At 42.6% G+C, this 26,374-nt stretch overlaps 1 protein-coding gene across 14 annotated transcripts in view; it reads right to left on the bottom strand.

The window, feature by feature from the left end:
- SLC9A9 (solute carrier family 9 member A9) overlaps positions 1-26,374 on the bottom strand; it is a 685,122-nt gene that overhangs the window by 98,111 nt on the left and 560,637 nt on the right. For 12 of the 14 annotated variants that reach the window (XR_014294342.1, XM_082624526.1, XM_082624525.1 and 9 more), the window contains one exon: positions 10,787-10,835. Coding sequence is in view for 13 of the 14 variants with exons in the window: in XM_082624526.1 (XP_082480652.1) it covers positions 10,787-10,835 (49 nt within the window). In the remaining variant the exon portion in view is untranslated. Of the gene's footprint in view, positions 1-10,782; positions 10,836-26,374 lie in introns of all 14 variants that reach the window. The other 2 variants (XM_082624521.1, XM_082624519.1) reach the window with 1 other exon arrangement.

The raw sequence follows: 26,374 nt of genomic DNA on the forward strand, positions 1-26,374 counted from the left end.
TAGAGAGTGTTAACCAGGTTTGTTATATTCAGACATTTTTGGAATCTTTCATTTGTAAATAAGCATTGTAAATCTTTGAGAGGGAAGCCTTTCTCCAACTTACCTGGTCATGCCCCATTCCCAAGTCCCACAGTGGGACATCTATGATCTTTTCATGGATGTCAGAGTTTCATAGATCTGTTTTTTGATAGACCCAGAGTGCCATGCCCTGTTATCTAGAGCTAGAATGTACCCATCGCATTTCCACAAAAGGGAAACCAAGGTGTCCAGTTCAATTTCCATCCTTCCCTGAACCTTTCCCTAGCTATTTCTACCCCAAGAAAGGTGTCAGATTTGCAAAGTCACTGCTATACTTAGTGTTTTCTTCATCATCTTGCAACATTTGCAAGTTGTTTCTGAGTCACTGTCTCTCAAACAGGTCAGCACGTTGGGGCTCAGCTGGCAGAGTAAAACTGTTATCCCTAAACTAAATTAGGTAGTAAAGCTCTGGGCTAGCCCTGGGGAGTTCTCTCTCTCTTTTCTTTTCTCTTCTTTTCTTTTTTCTTTCCTTAAGAACAATGAGGAGTTACAAATTTTATCCATCCAGAGGCACAGGTAATTTTGATAGCTGACAATATCTATTGATGACAAGATAGTCATTGAAGAAAATTGATAGAAAGGAGGGTAAGCAAATTCCTGTTTTTTGGTTTGGTTATTTGTTTCTAAGTTAAGGTGGCCTATGTAGTGTTGAGCTTGGCTGGCAGTCAGGGGCCCAGGATTCTAGCACCCACTCCACAGCAGCCCAGCTGAATGACATTTGTAATAATATTCTCCAGCTATGGAATGCTCATTCATTCTCAGGCAATGTGCTGGTCACATTATCCAGTCACTAACTTTTTCAGTCATTGTTTTTCAATTTTCACAACAAACCCTCAAGGTAGGTTGCATTATACCTATTTTACAGGTGAGGACCTAGAGAGGCCCAGAGAAGGGAAGAGATGAGTCCAAAGTCACATAGCTAGCAAGCTATAGAGCTGGAATTTGAACGTAGGACTAAAGGACTCCAAAGATGATGTTCTTTCTGCTGGTATCTCACTCAGCCTTTGAACTTTGGAAAGCACACACACTGTATGATAGGCTATTTGGGCTGCAGTTTCCTCATCTGTAAAATGAATTGAGGAAATTGGATTGGCTGGTCTCTGAGGTCCTAATCATATGGAAAATACTGTTTTTTCATTAATGACAACAATAACAGCTGGCACGTCTTGAATAAATGCCATGTGCCAGACACTGTTCTAAGTGCTTTTCATATATTATTATTCCTATTTTACAGATGAGGAAACTGAGGCAACTGGCGCACAGAGAGGTTTCCAAGCACACTTGTGGCCTCTCAGCAGCAGCCATGATTCTTGTCATCTAGGTGGGTGTAAGTGAAGAGAAAACTAGGGCAAATGGGTATCTGAAGAGGAGATGAGGTCAGGATACTGAAGGTTGAGATGCAGCAGCTATATATCCCCCCAAACCTAACGAAAATGCATGGCTCCCCTCAGCTGGGTGGACGCTGATATGTTGGAAAGTGTCCCTGTAGAAACAACTTCAGTGTTAGAAATTTCTCTAGACTCCTAAATACTGGTTTCAGGGATTTCTCAAGGTCTTGGAAAACCTCCCTGCCTTTCACTCCCTTTTTCCTCTCCTTTTTATTTTATTTCCTGATGGGAATATATCAGAACTTACAGGCACTCCTGAAAGAGCTTATACTCTATTTCTGGGAAATCTTCCAAGGTTATTTTTTGCCAGCTGATGAGAGCAACACATACTACATAGCATTTTGGAAAAAATGTTAACACTTGTAATCTATTTTTCAAACTTTAATTTACTTGGGATACTGGAGATGTTATTCATTTTACTGCTTTGTAGAGAAATAAACTGGGTTCCAAATTGAATGAAACATAGGGCTTCCCTGGTGGCGCAGTGGTTAAGAGTCCGCCTGACGATGCAGGGGACGCGGGTTCGTGCCCCAGTCCGGGAAGATCCCACATGCCGCGGAGTGGCTGGGCCCGTCAGCCATGGCCGCTGAGCCTGCGCGTCTGGAGCCTGTGCTCTGCAATGGGAGAGGCCACAGCAGTGAGAGGCCCGTGTACCGCAAAAAAAAAAAATGTTTTTCCAGGTAAGGGAAATACCATGGATGACCCAGCATTGACTTTTCTGCTGATTTGAGATAAAATGTTCAGTGTATGTCTTAAATATCTGTTGGCCCAGTTCTGGATCCATTCATTTATTTCTCTGAAGTTATTGATGACTTAATAACTCGGTTATGAAAGGCCATCAATAAATGAGTAGAAATAAATGAGTTAGTCCACTGTGTGCTCTGCTTGTTCACTGGGGGCTGAAGATAAATGTGCCAAGGGAAGGCCAGCCTTTGCAGTCACCCTGGAACAGGGAAGGTATCCAATGAGGTAGCGCAGAGGGCAAGCCTCTGGGAGGGCCCAGATGGGCAGAGGACAGCAGGTAGCATCAATTCACCTGGATTATTCTGAATCAGAGATCAGATCACACCCAAGGACAATGGATATAAGCAGTCATCAGAAGAAGAATCTGGAACTTGGTGATAGTCTCTTTATTGCTAGCAATATGTCTTCTTTTTTGAGTTCTTTGATGCCAGAGGGGCAGTGGCATCCATGTTGGAACAAGCAGAGGATCCAGAAACTGAAGACCAAGATTTGAGTTCCGACTCTCTACTGTCTACCATTTAATAATAATGATACACTTTCCAGATCTGAGCCTCATGTTTCACAGCTGTAAATGGGAACTGGAGATCCAAGGGCATTGAATGTTAGCTTTTATTTGCCCTTGCTACTTCTAAGAAGCAGAGTGTTTGATATATGTGTAATTTGTTTCCTTTATTATCCTCCATTTCTGGGAAAATGTAAAAATGACTGGGGCATTTGATATCTTTCCTTTTTCTCCTTAAACAAGGGAATAGATCAGAGGTTGGGAAGTGGCTGAGCATAATAAGGACTGAGTAGTTGTCCATGGCTCACGGGCCCAGCCGCTCCGTGGCATGTGGGATCTTCCCGGACCAGGGCACGAACCCGTGTCCCCTGCATTGGCAGGCGGACGCTCAATCACTGCACCACCAGGGAAGCCCAGTAGTTGTCTTTTAAGTGACCCCTCTAGCACCACCCTAGAGAGGGAGCAACAGGAAAATTAGGAAGGTACTCTTTGTTTTATGCTTATTTGGATCCCAGAGAGAAAACAAAGGCTCTGGCCAGGAATCTTTAAAAAACAGACACTGAAGCAAGAGGGGATTGTTTGCTGTATTAACCTTAATGAAAAAGAACTAAGCAAATGTAAATACATTCCTCTATCAATATTGAAAGGAGGGGCCTTTGCTAAGCGAACCGCAGGAACTCTGCTCTGGGCTAGTCATATGGGATTGCTTCTCACTTCACGGGGATTCAGTGGATTAAGAGAGAGAAGATTTTCCTTTCTATTTCTAAGATTTCATATTCAATATTAATGTCAGTGGAGGTTGTACAGAATGATGACAAAGACAGATAATTATCATAACAAATCTGTAGAGTTCCTTATGGGTTCCAGAGCACTTTTTCAATTAGTCAGTGTGAATGGGATTTGACAGCAGTACTTTTGCCCTGCCATCTCCCAGTGTGGAATGTATTCATGTAATAATTTCAAGTTTATTGCCTTGATTTTCTGATTACCAAGGAGAAGACCGGATTCTCTGTCCCTAAAGAGAAAGATTTCTGGATTCTGAAGAAGGGGGACATGATACAATTGAGAGTCAATAGGACATTTTTTTCAAATTGATGTTTTAAAAGGTAAAATTAACTCTTAGCCTCCACATAGAGAGTATTTTATACAAATATTTTCACCTTCCTCACACTATGATAAATTCATAAACGTCCCCAAGAAGGTATAGTCACAAAATACATGCTTAGGGAGAAAGAATGATGGAAACAACTAGATAAGGATGGGTAAAAATGCCAAGAGGAAACATAGACATCACAGAAAGACTACCAGATAGGCTAAACTCATGGTTTAGCTACCAAAAAAAAAAAAAAAAAAAAAAGGTCTGCTTCAAACAACTTTGTCCATACAAGAGACTCAAGTTAATCCAGGGAAAAATAAATTGCTTGGTTCAGGTAAATATAATAGTTTGGTGATTTAAAAATGTATATTCACAAATTCTTTGGTACTTGTCCCTTTAAAAGATGGAGACGAATTTCCCTTCCTATTGAGTGTGGACGATACATAATGACTCATTTTTAATCAATGGAATGGGGCAGAAGGGATGGTAATATACAAGGCTAGTCACAAAAAAACATTGTGGTTTCCTCCTTTCTGTCTGTGTTGAATCACTTGAGGGAAGTTAGTTACCATATTGTGAGGACCCAAGCCACTCTACTGAGAGATCCATGTGGTAAGGATCCGAGTCCCCCTGCCAATAGTCAGCAAGGCACTGATGCCTCCTGCCAACATGGAAGTGAACCTTTCAGACCCAGTCAAGCCTTCAGATGACTCTAGCTCTGGCTGACATCCTGACTGCAACGTCATGAGAGACCCTGAGCCAGAAACACTCAGCTAATTTGCTTTCAAATTCCTGACACTTAGAAACTGTGAGATAATAAATGTTTGTTATTTTAAGCCACTAAATTTTGGGATAATTTGTTCAGCAGCATTAGAAGGCTGATACAATTACATATTGGAATTATAAGTTCTAGATGTAAAAGGCACTGGAGTAGAAAATGCACCTTGGAACAAGAAGATCCTAGTTCATGCTGTTCCCCAGGGACAGTGCCCCAAACCACAAACACCATAGCAAAGATAAGGGTTCTACATTTAGACTTGTGATTTGAGTATACAGTATTATATTTTTGTCTGAAAACAAAACAAAACAATGTTTCCCCCTACAAAACTACTTGCAAAATACATAATGGCTGATAAGAATAACTGGTATCATAAATACATGACAGAATTCAGATATTGGGTAACAGGCAGCGAAGGACAAATGAGGTAAGCCCTATATTCTCTTTTCTTTCTGCCTGGAGGCCCTTTCCCAACTGTAGTACAAGGAGCTAGAGTCCAAGCAGACAACAATTCAAGCTGAGAGCAACAGTCTCACTGAGTTGAAGAACTACAAATTGGAGATTGGGTGTTATGGAAGCGGCTGGAATTTTTTTTTTGTTGTCATCTTGGGAAAGTTACTTTTATTCTTTGAACTTCAATTTCATCATTTATAAAATGGGGTTTATAATATGTATCTCGATTGGTCAAGGTAAAGATTAAATGTGATTTTACATATGGCACCTAATTGCTAAATTGAGGCTACCACCTTCCTCCACTTCCTCTTCCTCATTATTATTTCTGTTTTCTAGAGCATGTAATTATAGAATCTGTAAATATAGATTCTATATTCTATTCCATATATATATATATATATATATATATATATATATATATATATATATATATATATATGGAATATAGTCTTAAGCAGTAAAAATGTAGTGGGGAGGGTGTATACTTTGGGGTGTATAAGCCGTAAGTAAAACCAAAATAAATTCAGTGTTGGCCAAGGGAAAACCCAAGATACTTGCTCTGAAATGGTCATTTTATTTTTCTCAAAGTACTATTAGTTACAATAACATAAAAAAACCCTTCATCTGGGTCAGGTCAATTTTAGAGCTTACTGTTCTATTTCTGAAATATTTGTTGGTATAGCATGGAATTTACATTCTGTGAGGCCAGCTCCAACAGCATGGGGACATAGTATGGAAAAATATTGATAAGTGTTCGATCTGAGGAACATATACGTGGGAATCTTTATTCCATTTTCTATAGGTTTGTTAGCAATATCTAGAAAATATTCACAAGGCAAAATTAAATTTTATTTAATGACTAGATGACCCTACCATCTGCTAATCTCTTTCCCTCTTGAACCTACTTATATTTCCAGCATTTAAGTATCAATTGTGCAGAAGAACACATACTTTTATTCTTCTCCAAATGAGCTCTTTCAGTTTTAAGGGTGTTTTAAGTTATGGTTTTCTGGGATTTGGCAAACAAGTCTTTGTTCACCTGACTCATACCCTCCATATTTTTACAGACACTTTGTTGTATCCCTTCTTAGTGCTAGTCTTTCTGCTGGAGAAATCGTAATTCTTTTAATCTCCCTCTGCTCATTGAATCTGCCCTTCTCTGGACCTTTCTCAGCTCTGCTTTGACTTTCTTGAGCTGTGGTGACCAGAACTTATCCACCCAGGTTACACACAAGCATAAATGACAACCAAAACCAGAATTCAATGAAGGGACTTCTCGAAGCAAAAACAAAAGTGGAAGTTAGCATTAAGAGAGCACATAGAGAAGCCAGCATAGTGTTCAAAATAAAATTATGTTAGAAAAGATGAAAATCAGCCTCACTGTAACAGTTGGCAGAGTCGGAGCTGGAAGCAAAGTGAATTTTTTAAAAAGTTGATTCCATTACTTTTAAGTTCCAAACCTGCAAGTTTTTGCTGCCATCACACATAGAATGAAATCAAAATCACCACTGTGGCCAGTGATCTGGCCCCTCTTGGTCTCTCCTAATCCACCTGCACTGGCTCCCACCTTGCTCACTGGGCTCCAGCCACACTGGCCTTCTTGCTGTGTGTGGAGCACACCATAACCCGCTGTGAGGCCAGGGCCTTCATCCTTGCAGTTCCCTCTGGCTGGACTGTTTCCCCCCAGAGCCCACATACACATCTCACTTCTGCACATTGTTCAGGACTCTGATCAAATGCCACTTCTTCAGAGAGGCCTGCCCTGGCCAGCCATAGCCTCTCCTCCATTGTTCTCCATCCTTGTACCTGCTCTGCTGTTCCCATTCTCTAAACATATAGTATGTAGCTGTTTACCTTTTTGTTCCCAGTGTCCCCCATTAGAGCGTAAGCTCTGTGAGGGTGAAGACTTTGAATTGGTAACTGCTGCATCCTCCTCACACTTAGATTCGTGTCTGACATGGGTGGGTTGTATGAATGAATAAATGAATGAACGAATTGACGCACGCACACCAATTAAGAGTGGAAGTTCTAGAACCAGATTGTCTGGGTTCGAATTTCACTACGTGTCCTTTGGTACGTTATTTAACTTCTCTGCATACAGTTTCCTTATTTAAAATATAAGCACAATAACAGTACCCACTCATAGGTTTATCTTGGAAGATAAATGAGTTAACACAGATAAAGTGCTTAGAACAGTGTTAACAACAAGAGTCAGTACTCCACAAATATTAGAATGATCATGAAAAAGGGCAAAAAGGGAAAAAGAGAAGCAATCGTGGCAGCCCTTCTCGGGTAGCGGGAATTTCCTACTGAAAGATTAAGGTGGGCGTGGTGCTCCAGCAAGTCTCAGCTTCTTTGTAATGCTGGGCTGCCAAGGACACAGAATCAATTACAAGGACAACTTCTTGTTAGGGCGAGGGTGGGGTGGTGGAATTTTGTCTGAGGGTTTTTTTTGGTTTTTTTTTTACATTTAAGAGACATAAAATCACAACTGCGATATTTTCCATTTCTCAAAGTGGCACATTTGCATAGACTATATATTTAAAGTTTAATACTTGCTTGTGGAACATTCTTTTTAAAGCTTCTGGGTCTGGTATGAGTAAGAGTGTAACACTTTCAAGGTATTACGAGGCAAAAAGGAAAATTGTGACATTGCTGGTTAGTCACAGCCACAAGTTCATATTTCCCAAAGGTTATTTTATTCTCCAGAAACAGAGAAAAAGGAAATTCCTTCAAAAATATGTACATGTCGGGCTTCCCTGGTGGCGCAGTGGTTGAGACTCCGCCTGCCGATGCAGGGGACACAGGTTTGTGCCCCGGTCCGGGAAGATCCCGTGGAGCGGCTGGGCCTGTGAGCCATGGCCACTGAGCCTGCGCGTCCGGAGCCTGTGCTCCGCAACGGGAGAGGCCACAACAGTGAGAGGCCCACGTACCGCAAAAAAGAAAAAAAAAAAAAAAAGTACATATTATATATGCTTATTATTGATTTTGAGAGTATATGATCAGTAATTGCCACAATTATCTGAAAGTTTTAGCTTTGGGCAAGTAAGAGTAAAGTCTTTTTTTCAGAAGTTGACCAGTGCAAAGATTATCCTATTTGTTAATGCAAGACCAATTTAATAAGTGCAAGCTGAGTGGAAAAATGCAATCCTCCTAAGAATTAGGTTTCTGGTCTGTAGTCAGAGCAACAGATGGTGATAATAAGCGAAGAGTTGTCAGGCAAAATGAGGGCCGACAGGTTCTTGACACATAGTTTGGAAAGTACCAAAAAACCCCCTCTGTCCAGGTCAAGTGGCAGCTGCATGGACGCTGTGGTTTGTTACTTCTGGCCTGAGCCCACCATTTCCTGTACTTGACATTGAACATAAGAATTATTCCAAGGGTGGAAAAAACCTTTTTCTGAAACGTAGTTACCTCGGTAGTCAACCATCATGAATAAGAACACTTCCAGGACACTTTTTAAAAACAATAGCAGCAGAAGATCAGTAGGAACCATGTAAATTATACCAAGGTTAGTTAGATAACTCTTTATGTGTCCTCTACAGGAAGCCCCAAGTGAGAAATTGTGGCCTGTGAACCTCTGTACAGCTTGAGGACAGAGTATAATTTTCCCCTCTAATTATAGTAATTTAGTATATTACTGGTTATCATTTCCTTTTTCCCCCCCTTTGGTTGCCAGAAAGCTTACTTGTGGTTCAATTTTAGCAAGTACATAGGACCTTATGATCTGCTTACTCATGATTCTTTTTACTCCTCTGGTTTTGTTCCTGCTTTCATTAATTTTTTTAACTGAGTTTTAAAGTTCTTAAAAAATATTTTACTATTATTTTATCATATGTGGTGGTGTAAGCTGCTTCATCAAATCCTTCATGAGATAAGATGGTTTTAATGAAATTAATTAAGTTAGGTAGTTTTCATAAATATAATTCTAACAACCTGGAGAAGTAGACATTATTATCATTCACGTTTTACAGTTAGGAAAATTGCAATTCGAAGATGTAAAAAACTTGCCCAAGATCCAAATACCACGTAGTTTTCACTGTACTAGGTTGTACTATCTCATTTCTCTAATAACAACAAAAAAAATACTTTCTACTGGTGTAAGTATCTTCAGGTAAGAGTAATTACTAAATTGACAATGGTATGAATGAGCTAAAATAAAATACATTTAAATTACAAAAGAAAAAAGTTAAGCTAGCAGGTAACCTTACCAATAATTATATGTAATTGTAAAATATTAGGCAGTTAGAGGAAGATGAAGAATTTTCTTTGATGAATTTTCTTATTCTATCACTTTTCTTTTACAGAAAAAGATATGAGAAGGACAAATTTAGATAAAAGCTCTACGTGAAAGTAGGAGAATGGATTAGTTGATCTATATGAGATAAAATGCTTGTGAAAATCTGTACCAGCCCTTCCTAAGGACTCATTACAGCCCACCAGAGTAAGGAGATGGACAGGCTTTGATCCCCTTTTGAAGGGCACCACTCTGGCCCTAATCCCAGTATGCTGACACCCTGCTGGGCTCAGTCCTGCAGTTAAGTGTCTTTCCTGAGCAATAAAGTCTGTGAAAACAGCACCAGCATGGGTTTGGAACACATGTGACAAAAAAAATCAAAGTACATATGAGCCAGGATCATTGCCAACTTCATTTTCCAGCCCTTTGTGTAGAGCATAGGATCCTTCCCCCTCTTTACATGAACCAGGAAAGCAGCAGCATCTTGCCTGGTGGCACTAACCAGCTGTGCCTCATTGATGGGACTGTAGGAAAAAAACCCACGAAATAAAAGAGAGATGGATCCTCTTCAGATCCAGATACGGTCAGGACACAGTTCATTAAGCAGCACCGCTTATTTAAGATGTTATTCTATCATGTCTGTCTACCTGCAATTTCAGCAAGAGGTGCAACATTTCTACACAATTGTTTGCTTTAAGTACTGAGTTAAAAATGACTAAAGCAAAATTGCCAATGACAGGTTTTACTCTGATGTTAGATTCAAGTCCAGAGTTTGCGGAGACTACACTTCCCTTACTCAAGGCGATAGCATGTTGTTCTGAATAATTTTCCCTAAGGATTTTCAGGCTGTGCTTTTGCAGACTTTCAATGTTTCTGTATTTCTGTATACCTGGACCTGATAAATGAGAAGTCATGCAGGAGAAGCAGGCCCATCTGATGTGTGCCCAACATGCATCGAACATGCATCAAGTAAATTTCACTGAGATGATGGTGCTAGCAAGTTGCTGGGCAGGCATTTGTACTCCAGGCTGCCTGATTCCAAGAGCTGTGCTCTTGCTCGTACACTGCAGTTTCCAGGCTTCCTGCAGCCACAAAGAAGGCACGAGTGTATGCTAGTTCTAAGCACTCTAGAGGTTACACAAAGGTTATCTACACCCTGAATTCCTGCGTATTTTATAGTCATCTGATTTATTATTATTATTTTTTTTGCAGTACGCGGGCCTCTCACTGTTGTGGCCTCTCCTGTTGCGGAGCACAGGCTCCGGACGCGCAGGCTCAGCGGCCATGGCTCACGGGCCCAGCCACTCCGTGGCATGTGGGATCTTCCCGGACCGGGGCACGAACCCGTGTCCCCTGCATCGGCAGGCGGACTCTCAACCACTGCGCCACCAGGGAAGCCCCATCTGATTTATTTTATCTGTGGGGCCAGCCCCCTTTAGAATGAGCCTACTGGCTACGGAACAGAAGATCTCATATCGCTGTACTCTACGCATCTGCTTCTTTGACTTGCCTGGTGTGAAGAGGGCTCCTTTTGATCTTCATCCAGGTCCACACCAACCCTGTTAAAGAGAACAGAGAACTGGTAAGGGCCTTGCTGCAGATGAGATGAGACAATCTCTTGGGTCAGATCACCTGAACCAAAGACAATATGAATCAGAGGAAAGGTTTGGCAGAAAACCCTCCTACCTCTCCCTGAATCAAAAGAACTTCAAATAGATTTATGGCAAGAGGAGAACTTGTACAGCTGGGCCTCTGCACAGCTGGTGAGATTGGGCACCAACAGCTGTTCCCTGCTGCTGTCTTTCCCAGCAAGAGCAGAAGCCTGAGAACCTGGGACAGGAGTGCTCAGGAAAAGACCTCCATGGCCCCCAAAACAGGGATCCTAGAAGGAAGGCTACCTGTTCTTCCTGCAGGACTCACTGACAAAACTGCTCTGGGAATGTGGTGGCCCAGGCTGGAGCGGGCTCCCCAGGACAGAGGAAAAACAGATCCTTTGTCCAGATGCTCATGGAGGCTGGCAGTAGGGAGGATCCAGGTTTGTGGGGCCTGAGACTTATACAATTTGGGGGGCTCTCTTTAAGCAAATTAATACAAAAATACAAATACAAAATTAGGGATGAAAGTGACTTTTTAAAGGGAAAGAGAAAATAAATGATAACACATTTCATAATTTTAAAATCTGGCAAATGCAACAGACATCTCAACATCTATAAAATACATAATATTCTAATTAATTTACTGCCTGACATACCTCTAAAATAACTTCTTCCTCCTAAGTTTTGCCTGCATACTTTGTTACTCTCTTTATATGATATAATGATTTTGTATAAGAGAGAATAGGAGGGGGCTTCCCTGGTGGTGCAGTGGTTGAGAGTCCGCCTGCCGATGCAGGGGACACGGGTTCGTGCCCCGGTCCGGGAAGATCCCACATGACGCAGAGCGGCTGGGCCCGTGAGTCATGGCCGCTGAGCCTGCGTGTCCGGAGCCTGTGCTCCGCAATGGGAGAGGCCACAACAGTGAGAGGCCTGCGTACCGCAAAAAAAAAAAAAAGAGAGAGAGAATAGGAGGACAAGGTAGTCTCTCCTCTAGCAAGCATCATCACAATTATTAGTAATTGCGAGGCATTAAAACATGGTTCCTTACACACACAGACACGCTTGCTGTGTGCAGTACTGCTAAAGGCTTATACCCCGAAAAGACAAGATTTCTGATAAATTTCACTTCATGCAATTCTCATCAACAATACCCAGTACGCTTATCAGTGTATATGCTGCATCACTGGATGCACGTATTCCTGAATTTCCGTTCTGACAGGGCATCAATGAGAACAGAATCCTCCACTTTGAATTGTACACATCTCATGACTGGAAGAATTTCCCACAGACTAGCTTCTGGCTCAGTGCATTTGAAGCCTTGTTTTTCCTCCACTATCCCCAGACTTGTGAAGCCAGGCGCCATAGGACATGTTCATCTCCCATCCAGCCTCGTGACACCCTTCCTGTAAGCTGTCGCTGCAGGAGCCTGGCCAGCAGTGACTTGCCCTTTGCACAGAAGTGACTGAAGACCACACAGCCTCGTCCCACTAAATACAAACTAAATGTGCTCCCAATTCAGCTTCCCCTTGGTCGGACCCCACAGCTGCCCAGGGCCACTCCAGAGCCATCTGACCAGGCGAGAAGTATGACGGAGGGGAAACTGTAGTACAAAGAAACAGTGATCAAACCCAACAGTGGTTAAAATATATTCCTTTTGGAAATCTTACGAAAACATAGGACCATGGGAACACAATGCTAGGGCTCTTCCCAGGGCCTTGGAAGGGCCGGAGCATGTGAGGGCCTGGAGCTTGAACTTCCTCTGCTCTGGAGAGTGGGCCTCTGCCTGTGGTGGGCGGCATGGGGGTGCAGCTCAGGGCCTCAGCCACCTGGCTGGGGCTCCACCAGAGCCTTTCCTGAGAATGTCACAATTTCTAGAGCTTTAGAGTCTTTCCTTCCACTCCGGCCCCTGTAAACACTTCTGCAGTGCCCTTGCTCTGGTCCCTAGATGGGGGGAGGGGAGGCAGGTTAGAAGCTACCAGGCCTGCAGATGTGTTAGTCTGTGAAAGGAAAGCCACGGTGGAGAGGTGGCTTGTTTAAAATACCTCTGATTTGGGGCTTCCCTGGTGGCACAGTGGTTGAGAGTCCACCTGCCGATGCAGGGGACACTGGTTCGTGCCCCGGTCCGGGAAGATCCCACATGCCACGGAGTGGCTGGGCCCGTGAGCCATGGCCGCTGAGCCTGCGTGTCCGGAGCCTGTGCTCCACAACAGGAGAGGCCACAACAGTGAGAGGCCCGCGTACCGCAAAAAAGAAAAAAAAAAAACCCTGATTCTTCAAAAACTAGTGTCCTCTGGGCATGAATAGCCCCTTTTCTCTAACCCAGAGGGTGAAATGGGTGGCTATTTATTGTGTGCTGAACCTTTTGGCCTTCAGGTAACTAGAAAGAGCCTCTGGTGGGGACTAACCTTTGATTTTCTTAGAGCAGAAACAGCTATTTGATCTATTTCGTTGAAGTTGGAGGGAGAGAAGGACAGGAAGAGGGAGGAGGGGGGAAAGGGGGTCGGGAAGGAGAAGGGAGGAGGGGGGAGGAAAGAGAAGAGAGAAGGGAGAGGGGGCACTGTAGGGATGGGGGAGGCAGGAGAGGCGGGGGGAGAGAAGACTGGGAGAGTTGAAGGGGGGAGGGTGGGAGGACAGAGAAGAAGAGAGGGGGAGGGAAAGGGTAGGGGAGAGAGAATGGAGGGGAGTTAAGGCCCAGCCTCTCAAGGTGGGTCTAGACAGTGACCTTGGGGTATGGGTGGCCTGAGTCCAACCTCTATGAATAGTGGGGTCCCAGTTGGAGGCACCCTGGCCCCCTTTCTTGTGGGGCTGGGCCACCTTCAAGCCTCTGGTGGATCTGAGCTCTCTGGCGGATGCTGGGTGCCCCTAGGAGCCTTTAATACTGAGCCCTAACCCCTTTCCCAACAGCAGGAGCTACAGGCACCCATGCAGGCTGTGAATTGAACTGAGGGTCCTGAAGTTCCTCCTGCTGCATTTGTTTAGGGCCTTTTTTTTTTTTTCCTCTGTCTAGAAAACTGGAGAGAACAGAAATCAAATTTCACAAGAAACCCAACATTTAAAGTCTGAGGCAGCACTGAGACCTTCCTCCCCAGCAGCAGTCATAGCAGACATTTCTAGTTACAATTATTCTAGAAGCCAGATGGAGCGGAGGAATGATAGCAGTGGATTAAGTGCTTCAGTTTTATGTGGGACTCGGTGAAAAGCATCTCAGGGGCCCGAGAGATCGGCTGTTTTCCTCGGAGCAAGAATACATCTCTCTCCTCCAGTTTCAGGGAAGCTCAGGGTCTGCTCCTGGGGCCAGGCCGGCAGTCCTCTTGCCTAGAGCAGACTAAACATCTCAAGAGGCTTGAGGAAAGAGAGACTTCGTGTGAGTTACTCCCTCCTGGGGCAGCGGTGGGGAACAAAGCAGATGTGGTCCCTGCCCTCACAGGGCATAACGGTTAGGTATGTTTAATTAGAAAACTCTGAAAAGTTTCTTATAATTTTTTGGTTTTATTTTTTTAATTAATTTTTATTGGAGTATAGTTGCTTTACAATGTTGTGTTAGTTTCTACTGTACAGCAAAGTGAATCAGCCATACATATACATATATCCCCTCCCTTTTGGATTTCCTTCCCATTTAAGTCACCAAAGTGCATTAAGTAGAGTTCCCTGTGCTGTACAGTAGGTTCTCATTAGATCTCTACTTTATACATAGTATCAATAGTGTATATGTGTCAATCCCAATCTCCCAACTCCTCCCACCCCCCCTTCCTCCCTTAACCCCTTGGTATCCATACATTTGTTCTCTATGCTATTATAATTGAGGTGCTATGAAGGAAAGGCACCTAAGAATGATGCCTTCTTTCCCTTATGATTTTGCCTCTTTTTCATAGCAATCTTGCTAAAATATATTACCTGGCCCCCTGCTTCCTTAAACTGAGTGTGATGGGGCTACTCGGAACTTTACTGGAGGTTTCAGTATCGCCACTGGCCCCATAAAATCTAACACTCACTTGTTATAATGATTTCCAAGAGGTATGTGAACCTCTTTATGCCCATATTAAATGGTCCCTGGCTACTATTCTTTTTCTTTTTGAAATTCTTGTATCTGCCATTTAGATTGCCTTGATTTTCTACCTGCAACAATATGTTAGAATATTGTCTCTATGCTTGCCACCTACTTTTTTTTTTAACATCTTTATTGGAGTATAATTGCTTTACAATGGTGTGTTAGTTTCTGCTGTATAACAAAGTGAATCAGTTATACATGGACATATGTCCCCATATCTCTTCCCTCTTGCATCTCCCTCCCTCCCACCCTCCCTATCCCACCCCTCTAGGTGGTCACAAAGCACTGAGCTGATCTCCCTGTGCTATGCGGCTGCTTCCCACTAGCTATCTACCTTACGTTTGGTAGTGTATATATGTCCATGCCACTCTCTCACTTCGTCCCAGCTTACCCTTCCCCCTCCCCGTGTCCTCAGGTCCATTCTTTATGTCTGTGTCTTTATTTCTGTCCTGCCCCTAGGTTCTTCAGAACCTTTTTTTTTTTTTTTTTAGATTCCATATACATGTGTTACCATATGGTATTTGTTTTTCTCTTTCTGACTTACTTCACTCTGTATGACAGACTCTAGGTCCATTCACCTGACTGCAAGTAACTCAATTTCGTTTCTTTTTATGGCTGAGTAATATTCCACTGTATATATGTGCCACATCTTCTTTATCCATTCATCTGTTGATGGACACTTATGTTGCTTCCATGTCCTGGCTATTGTAAATAGAGCTGCAATGAATGTTGTGGTACATGACTCGTTTTTTTTTTTTTTTTGCGGTACGCGGGTCTCTCACTGTTGTGGCCTCTCCCGTTGTGGAGCGCAGGCTCAGCGGCCATGGCTCAAGGGCCTAGCCGCTCCGCGGCATGTGGGATCTTCCCGGACTGGGGCACAAACCCGTGTCCCCTGCATTGGCAGGCGGACTCTCAACCACTGCGTCAGCAGGGAGGCCCCGTTTCTAGATTTGTTGATTATGGCCATTTTGACTGGTATGAGGTGATACCTCATTGTAGTTTTGATTTGCATTTCTCTAATGATTAGTGATGTTGAGCACCCTTTCATGTGTTTGTTGGCAGACTGTATATCTTCTTTGGAGAAATGTCTGTTTAGGTCTTCTGCCCATTTTTGGATTTTCACCCCCTACTTTTTAATTTAGTGTGGGACCGATAGCCTGAGAGTCAATTTTAGTACGTTTTTCTTTTCAAGTTTATAATACACACACACATACATAACAAAATAATACAATTGAAACATTACAGAAGGGCTTACAAGAAAACACAGTAGTCTCCTGCCACAACCTGCACACCCACATACCGACTCCCCTCCTCTGAGGGCAATTTTCTGCCTTTTCTCCATTGTGATGTATAAACTGGCCTCAGCATGCGTGGCACATTCACACAGCATCCCCAGGGTTAAGCAAACACGCCAGCTGCGCCTGTATCTCTTACTCTCCTCTTCAAGAAAGCAAGTCAGAGTGTGAAAGTAACCCCCTAAAGGGTTAACCTTGAATCCACTCACTTTTATGCATAAGAGATCATTTACACACTGTGGGTTCTTGAGAGATTATTAGAAGGAAGACACAATGAACCCTGGCATGTGGCACCACAGGCGTATGCATACAGCAGCTCCCAAGGTGAGATCACAGGTGTATGGGATGAAGTGCACCCTCCTTAGGTGTTATCGAAGGCTCTTCAGCACCTTTCCCACAGCCTCGTACCACCCTTTCTGCTCATCTGATCTAGACGCAGTGTTCCAGGGCTGGTAAATGGACCTGTCCTTGTTTCTGAGCCTCAGTACCCAATTGGGCCCCTGAGCTCTGGTCCTGCCTGGATCAGTGCCTCTTCCATTGACTGAATCCCCTCTCTCCAAACTCTAGGTGGTGGTTGGGCCATGCTGGCCATCACTGGCCATCTGTGATGCCCCGCCTCCTTTCCTGAACTTCCCTCTCCTGCCCTTCCTCTTCTGATCACCACCGTGGACCATCCATTTTGTTGCCCTAACTTGGTTCAGATGCCCCATCACTTAAAGTATTCACTGACTTGGATGGCAAGTAGCCATACACCTTCGACTTCGTTCTCTGCTTCCCAACAGAACCCCTTCCAGTGTGTCTGTGATTGTCCTGCTGTGTCCCTGGCCCACCCTGCGTTCATCTCTTTGGTGCCAGCCAGCCGAGTGGGGCTAGCCAGTGCTCTTCAGGATATGCCAGCCCTGGCTGGAATCCCAGGACTCAGGATCACCCTGTGGTTGTTGAGGGGTGAGTGAAACCCCGCTGTGAAGAGCCTGTCACTACTGTGTGACCTGCATCACTCACTGCCTTGGTTTCCTTGTTAGTACAGTGGGGATAATGACAGAACCTGCTTCCTATAGTTGTGGTGAGGATTAAATGAGAAAATACTTGTAAAGTGTTAGCTTAGGGCCTGGTACCCACTGAGCTCTCAAGACACGTTAGCAGCTATTGTCCATGTTATTATTTTAATTATTATCTGTACTTTTTTTTTAAATCAATGGGCCCAGAACTCAGTACTGCCATGCTCACTGCTCAACCCTTCTAGTCCCTGGTTCTGCACTGGGCAACCCTTGGGTATAAACTAACAGTTACAGCTGAGCCATAGGGAGTGGCCAGTGCACAGCAGGAATTTCCAGTTTCACAGTAAAACATCATTTCTATTTACAGAGGGCCAAGCTTCCCAGATTGGAATTCATTTACAATTTACTGGTAGGCTAGGCAGGTAAGAGGGCAACAAAGAAGGAAAGGAAGGTGTCTAGAGAGCAAGGGGAAGGAAGGAAAGCGTAGAACTGAGCAGAAAGAGAGCAAAGAGAAGGCAGGGGCAAAGGAAACAGTATCTTACTGTAAAGAATAGGTACAGGTGGTGGATAAATAACCACAAAGGTGCGTGCAACTTTAGAAAGGGAAGCCAAGGGTGGGTGGAGGAACAACCGCACAGCCCAGGAAAATCTCTAAAAATATAGAGAATTGAAGAGCCAGTAGAGGATTAAAAAGCAATTAAAGAGTCTGGTTAAAATTTTATACCATGTTTTGCATTTTTGATGTACCTTTTAATTTTAAACATGTCGAGGGCCTCCTCTGTGGTATTCAGATGAAAATGAAAATGATCTTTGCACATATTCCCAGCTGTGCCCTCCAATGTCTCACTCTGGGTTCCTCATTTATGGCGAGCAGCCAGCGCCATTTTCAGAACCAAACAAAACTCTGTGCACCATCATGCACCTCCCCTCCCATGGCACCTCCATTCTTTGGTGAGTTTTATTAGACATATTAAAGTCTCAGGATGCTCCCATAACCAACCACGGCAAAAAGAATGCTCCAAAGTTGGGTTTTTTCATAGAGTGGAAGCAAGGTAAGTAACGAACAAAAGGCTCACTTTTCCCATTAAGGCCAACAAAGTCCATTCTGATCCTTATCACTTAGCACCTCCAGAAAGGCAGTGAAATATTACCAGGGCTTAGTCTCATTGTGTGAATTCCAATAGTCTTACGTTCAGTTTGGTTCTTTTTGACCCACCCCCCTCCTCCCGCTGACAGGGGCCCGGTGGTGAGGGAGGAGAAACCATTTCCTCTAAGAACTGTATTTGATGGCTAAATGTAAAAAATGACATTTTCAGTAAGGGAAGAGCGACTGGATATTGAATGTAATAAATACAGCAGGACAATGGAGGAGTCTGAAAGACACCCGCTGAGGTTTGCGGACTATTGTGTAGCCATGAGAACATCCCACAGGGGCCCAAATTCGGTACTTCACCCGATTTTCACCCTATATTATTTGAATAAAGATTAGTGGGGCTTGTGTATGACCCAAATCAATCTAATATAATCACTCAAATATTTTAAATTTATTTTGGGGAATTAAGAAAATGGACTAACGTAATTGGAAAGACTCACCTCAGTTCATTTTGTAGTTTCGGCGTGGCACCGTAGTTAGATGAGTTAGGAGCCTGCAGCCAGGCTGTATGGGTTCAAATCTCACTTCTATGGTTTACTGCACTTGTCACTTTGGGACAAACTACTTAATCTGTCTAAACCTCAGCTTTCTCAATTGTAAATGGGGATATGTATATATGAATGTAGGGGTTATTATAAGGATAAAATGAGTTAATACACATAAAGTGTGTAAAATACTGGCTGCCACTTAGGAAACACTCATGAAACATTAACTGATATTCTTGGTGTTATTAGCAAGACACTGATGTACCCTAAATTGAGTGGTAAATAGGTTAAAGCCAAGAGTAGATTGTCTATAAATGATAGATGCTAAGCTATAAAGATCAATGACAGGATTCCTGCCATCAATGACTCCAGATCTAACGGCAAAGACAGACATTGGAAGCAAAGAACTAGAGTACAGTGAGGTAGGCATTGTACACATAATTATTGGAACACACAAACAAAGAGCCCAACCAAGATGGGTTGTGGAGGGAATTGGGCACATTTCAAAGAGGAGCTGGGTTAAAAAAAAAAAAAATTCATCCCCAAACCATATTCCACAGCCAGGTTAATGAACTTTCATTCTTTGTACACTGCAATATAAATTGAAGAGGAGTGTAATTCAACTAACTAATTGAATATTAGTTAGAGTTTAGAATAATATTAAAATTTAAATAGCTTCATCAAGTTAAAACAACAACAACAAAAAAAAAAACCCAAAACAAAGAGGAGCTGGGTATTAAAAGGGGAGTATAGTGTATGTGCTTGACATTAAGATTTGATTGCCGAGGCATCCATTTCTAAAGACATCCATCTTCTATAAACACATTGCCTGCTATATGATACAGTTCCTAGCATAACAATTCCAGACTAGGAATTAAGCTGCCCCACCCATAAAGTTCCCTCTTTCAGAAAGCCCTGGGTAACCCAGATGACTGACTGCTTGAGGGACCCAGGCTCTCCTTTCCCATACTCCTATGCTTTAAATTAGCCAATAAAGAGTGAGCACCCGAAAACCTAGACACCCCACCCTCAGACCTAATAAAGGCAGAGCCCCAGGTCCATTCTCTCTCTCCCCCCCGCCGCCCCCATGACCTTGTTGTGTGGCCTCAGGGGTGCTGAGTACACCCTTTGAGCAATGAAACTTGTTCCTGAAAGTTCCCTGATGGTTTTTGGAAGTGTGTCATGCAATCATAACAAAAACCACAAGGGCTGGTCCAGCCAAAACATTGGCCCCAGTGGAAGAAATGTCTGTGGTGTCTCTCAACGAGGAATATGGGCGAGTGAGTGCCTCAGGCATTCCTAACTCAGAGCATCACTATCAATAGACTGGGACCCACGCCACATGAGGATTTAATGAAAGAGAGGTTGGGAGAGCGTACTCCAGGCTGAAGGCACAGCATGGGCAAAAGGGCTAGAAATTTAAAAGAACGAAGTAGACTTAGGACATGGTAAATAATTGTGTCAGTAGATTGGGAGGGCTATGCATGTTGAGGTGGGCAGAATTGCTCTGGGTGAGATCAGAAAGTAATTTGAGGCCAAATTATAAAGGATCTTGAATGCTATGCTTATGAGAGTGTTTTTTGTTTTGTTCTGTTTTCCTGTAGGCAGTAGGAGTTGAAATAATTAGATTTAGGTTCTAGAAAAACAACTGGTGGCAAAATTGTGACATTAAGAAACTGGAGGCATGGAAGTCATTTAGTAGATGACTGCAGGAGTCCAGCCAAGAGTCTAAGCTCAGACACTGGTGGTGGAGAAGAGATGGATTTGAGAGACGTGTACATGGAGGGGCAGGGGGTGGTGGTGGTGGTACATGATGGACTGACTGTGGAGGGAAGGAGAGGAAACTACCGAGATGATTCTGAGTTTTTAACTCAGCACACCCGAATGGTTCACCCTTGCCATTAACCATATACGGGAGACGTATGTGTGGATTTTCTTTCTTTCTTTTTTAATAAAATTTTTATTGGAGTATAGTTGACTTACAATGTTATGTTAGTTTCAGGTGTACAGCAAAGTGAATCATATATAAAATATATATATCTCCATTCTTTTTCAGATTCTTTTCCCATATAGGTTATTACAGAACATTGAGTAGTGTTCCCTGTGGTACACAGTAGGTCCTTATTAGCTATCTATTTTATATATAGTAGTGTGTATATGTTAATCCCAGTCTCCTAATTTATCACTTCCTCCCATATTTCCCCAGGGTCAGCCCCTACATTTGTATCAGCTCAAGAAAAGTAGCCCCTGCTCCTTAAGAGTTTTAGCTATTTGCTTGTCTGAAGTGGAGGTTGAGACTAAATGGTAAAATTCAAGGAATAAGGGAGGGAAAATGGGTGTTTCAAGGCCAAGATCAGTGGACTGGGAATGTTCACGGAAGCTGGAGAAGGGTGTATCACAATCAGTATTTGAAGACAGTTTGGACGTCTTATTTAAGAAAGGCTACAGAGAGGCTAAGGAAAGAGGCTCAGGAGAGGAATTTATCATAGTCTTGAAGAGAGGTGAACATTTTCTGGATGAAGGCTGTGGCAATAGAGGTAGAAAAATTTCAGTTTGGATTAACATCCATTACATGAGACAGACAGTACCACAGGAATTACCCAAATGTAGACAATGTGGGCTCAGAATCAAGAAAAGCACCCCACCTCCCCATTTCTTGTTTGTTTTTAAGCCAAGAAAGATGGATCATGTCAGAGGTGTGACAGTGAGTCCCTTGGTCAGTAACTGGGTGGATGGTTTACACTTCTATCAGAACACTGGATTTAGAGCGCACAGAGGCATTGGATTTGAGGAGTGATAAGATAATATATCTGCCAATGAAGTGAAGGGAGAAAGGGAGGTTCCATAATTTGGGGACATGAAGCATTTGATGACTGTGAACTCCATAGACACGTAAGATACTTGTGAGTCTGGGGATGCTGCTGAGAGCAGAGCTGTCTCTCTGGGTTTCCACCAGTGCATGGACACACTGTCATCTGTTGGTCTCCTTGTATGCTCTGCTAGATTATACTTACCCACCCCTGGGACTTGGCTGATCACTAAATTGAAAATGGCTAAATCAAGTGTTCACGTGACATTCCTGTCCTGGTGTCCTGTGGCTGCCCACATGATTTTTGTTTTTTTAGGAGATTATGGATGTGGAACAGATTCCTTGGGTCACCCTCAGGCTGATCAGACTAGAGAAGGGTCTGATCTCTCTTTAACTCTTTGCTGATACAGTTTACTAAAAATACTAGGTAACAGCTAACAAGGCATATAGCCTAATCATTAGGAGTTAGAAACCCTGACAAGCTGGTCCCATCATTTACCTGTGTGGCTATAGGCAAGAAGCTGTGCCTCGCTTTCCCTTTCCATAAAATGGAATATTAATAGTAACTATCCATGGGGTTGTTGTGAGTTGGTGGATGTAAGGGGCTCAGTGCAGGACTTCACCAAGAAGTCCTCAGGAGTGGTAGCTGCTGTTATTGTTGTGTTTCTTGTTGATGTTATCCTTGCTGCTTAGGCCTTCTGGATAGAGATTTAACTGTGTCTCTAGCATGGCAGTTATGTTTCACCCTTCATCACCTTAAAGTCCCTTTTCCATGTAACTCCCGATTCCAGTGGAGGCTTATTTACAGTGTAAACACTGAGAAGAGGAGGTGCTTTATGGATGCATAGATGAGCCATTGGGCTCATGTTTATAATCTCTGACAATTTAGAAATACATTTGGGAACATATAAGTATGCTGAAAACGTTGTGTTCTTTGAAAAATAAACACCAATAAACAAGTACATGTCACAGACACAAACCAGATCTATACCCTGTTCTTTAAGTTTGGCAAAACGTCCCTTGAGTTTGGAGTGTTTAGTTTTGCCAGGCTGTAAGCTAATTTCAGGCTACAGATAAGAGTCAATTAGAAAGGGGATTGAGACTGAATACACGGACTAATTTCTTTTGACCTAAGCTGCAAGCACACCGACACACTTTGGTGGGAAGACAGATGTAATAACTTATCAAGGCATCTGGTCTTTCTTCCCTAAGGCTTCACTCTGGGTGCCTTGTCTGGGCAATTAGGGATTTATCAGAGCCAAGTTCTCATCCCCTTTCAAGAAAAGCCATCCTTTCAAGTGGATTAGCTTGTTTAAATTCTAGTGTGTTACCAGGTGATGCGTCTTTTCAATGTCAAACTGAAGACGTTTTATGAGAAAAAAGAGAGACATTTTATTACTGGATATAAAGAGGTTGTAGGAGCCTGCTTTAAATGTTGGTGTGAAACCAAAAGTGGTTGAAAATAAATCCCAGACTGTCAGCTGTCTGAGTGAGAAGTGGAAAATTTAAAACTTGGAAACTGTTGTGGTTCCTTCACAGTCAAATAACCTCCCTTGGCAACACCAGAATTGCATCTCCTTCCCTCACTCCAAACCACCCCAGGCTATAAGGAACTCAAGGTGGAACTGTGGCCTAATCCCAGCTCTCCAGGGAAGACTGAACTTGGTATGTAGCATTGGTCTAGAGGCCATCTCAGAGCAAGATTTCACACTGCTGTTCTCTGATGTGCTCAGACTTCAGTGGGAAGGAGCCTGGATGGGGATGTGTCCTCTTGATGCAAAGAGCATATTATCCCCATGAGAAATCACCCACAAAAATCAAGAATGGACTTTGACGATAAGGGGGAAATACATTAAACATACATTTAGGGAACCATTAAATTTCTTTAAGCAATAACCCAGGAGAAAAGTTGACCCAGCCAGAGTAAATGATCGCCAGGAGACATTTATGTGGAATGATGTCCTGGAAATTATCCTAAGAGGAGAACAACAAAGCTTTGCAAAATTGATGGATGTTTATCTATAGTACAGCTGTTGCAGGAGGTATAATTCCAGTGGCTGGTTCTGAATTCTCCATCCCAAGTTGGCTTTACCTGTGGGTAGGGCAGGTAATCTACAAGGTGTTTTGAGAAGGCTACCTCCCCAAATCGTGACCTTCTCTAACTTCTAATGCCTGAACTTCCTTAACATGAGATAAAGTGCTTCATTCCCAGTTGAAGATTAGACCTAAAGGCAAGGACTTGGTAGAGGCAATATTTGGACTTGTATTCACACAATGTACAAGTGACTGGATTAGGCTTATCCCTGAGAGCAGGAAGAGATGAGAACAAAAGCTCAAAGGGCACCAAGGTATTGAGAGAGGGCATCATGGAACGTGGAAGTAAGGGCGTCAGAGTGTGAAGAGGCACCTGGAAATGTAAACTTAATAGTAGCAACTAATATATATTGAGTGCTTAAGGAGTGTTAGAATAAGCATTCAGTAATATTCCTGTTTTATCTAAAGCATATGGAGGTGAGGAAGAGGATCTTAAGTTATCATTGTAATACCATGTATTTTAATAATTAAAAATTAAAAAAAGATTTATAACCCATTTCTTTAAGTTAGCCATTAAAAAGCACTTGCAACTGGGTTCTATAATAATTTTGCACCAGTAAATCTGTTGCTTCTGGCTATCCATCACCAACATCCTGCAGATAGTACAGAATTATTAACCATGTGGACGTAAAACATGAAAAAATAGCCAAAGAAAATTGTTTCACCAACAGTAATAAATCACTAAAATTGAAATTAAAACAGCTTTGGGGTAAATAATGGTTGCCCAAATCATTACTTAAGCCCCAAATTGGAAGTAGATTGTGATCCATAATCTCTGCAAACAACTGAAATCTTATTCTCCTTTGGGGTGGTTAACACTTTTTAAGGCCATGTGATGCTATTAATAATTAATACTCAGCCTTCTGATATACTCATATTTAATTTTTTAATGAAAAAACTTCTTCCTTATCCTCAGAAGAGAGTTAAGTCAGAAACACCAGTCTCAATATTGCATTATAAATGAGTAAATGTCAATTTTAAAAGGGAAATTCACAGGAAGAAGTAATGGCTAAGCTAGGAAGCTGTTACTGCATGACTCATCAAAAAGGAGAAAATAATGTTAGCTTCTTGCAAAGAGGGATTAAAGTAAATCGCTAGAAAAATAATGTTTTCTCTGGCCAAACCAGCTTCTATTAACCATGAGACTGAGGTGCATGCCTGCATGCAGGACTGTGTTAAAATGAAATGAAAATTTTAAACTTTAAAGTAAAAGAATTCATGGTTAATGCTAGAATTACACTGAAAACTGCACTTTGATTTCAGAATCAGGGGTGTGAATTGAGAATTAATGAAATGCCATTGGGAAGAAGTTCTCTTAGAGCAGATGAGAAAGAGGAAGACGAGAAGAGTGAGTGAAAATCTGCTGTCAAATGGTTTCAGATTGTCATAAAGACTACAGAAAGTGCCCAGCATGGACACAGAATTAGTGTCAACTTGGCAGAAAATGAAATAATGAGAGTTAAGTGAATGCTCACGGTGAATGCGACATTCAGGCTTTTTTAGCCTATCATTGCAGAAGATCGTGATGATAGCTTAAACTATTGTATACGAACTAGTATTTTTCCTGACACCACACTATCCAAACCCTAAAAGGAATTATCAGCTAGGACAGGAGGACTCTCTCGTTCATTCCCTCCTTCACTCACTTATTAATCCATTCCTTCATGAAATCCTGGCTGAAGATATACCGTGACCATTATTACATCCTAGGTATGTGTTAAATCCAGATACATGCTCAAAGTGTTTACACTGAATTTCATCAAATCAAAGGTGCCATCACTTATAAAGGCACACTATTACTCTGCATACCTCTAAGAAGAAAAATGTTGCTAATTGCACTTCTCACATCATTGATTATAAGACAAGATTGACTTCAGCAATGTTAAGATGTGAAAAAATGTGCAGTTGGAATCAATGACACACCCACACAAAATAATCAAAATCCAGGGCTCAATGCCAGGCCGTTAATCACACTAGCCTCTGGACATTTCATATATGAGTAGTGTATTATCTGCCTGGACCTGGCGGGGGTGGGGAAACATCTAAAGAGATATTTTTTAAATCTCTAAAGAGATATTTTTAAATCTTTTAACAAATGCTCCTCTTATACTTACAGATTAAAAGGTAGTACATTCCCTCTCTTAACTGTATTGCAAACAACTCTAAGTCCCTGGGTGAATCAGGCCTGGGACTAGGCGACCCCTCTTTCCAGGTCAGGAAAGTGCTGATCCACAGCCTGACCCTGAGACTGAGCACCTTCTTAAATTTTGCATCCTAGGTACCTTGTTTGCTTCACTCTTGTCTTGATCGTGGATAAACTAACCTCACCATTGTTTTTGCTGCCCCACCCCTGGATTTGGGAAACGTGTGACTTTTTCCATTTGCCCTTCTACCTGCTCCACACTGTCCTGGGCTCCGGGATGCTCACCATTGTGAAAAACATAACTGTGTTCTCTCGCCCTCTGACTTTAGATTGGTTTTGGCCAAAGGGAAGCACTGGCAGGATACTGGAAGGAGGGAGGAGAGTGAAGACAGGGTATTTATTCCTTAAGCTCCCTCCTTGCTAGGTCACCGTGGCTGTCTGTGTTCCTCTCCCAAAGCCTCAGCTCCTCATTGGCAGC

Source organism: Mesoplodon mirus (genome assembly GCF_964341445.2).
Source record: "Mesoplodon mirus genome assembly, chromosome: 6".
NCBI lineage: Eukaryota > Metazoa > Chordata > Mammalia > Artiodactyla > Ziphiidae > Mesoplodon > Mesoplodon mirus.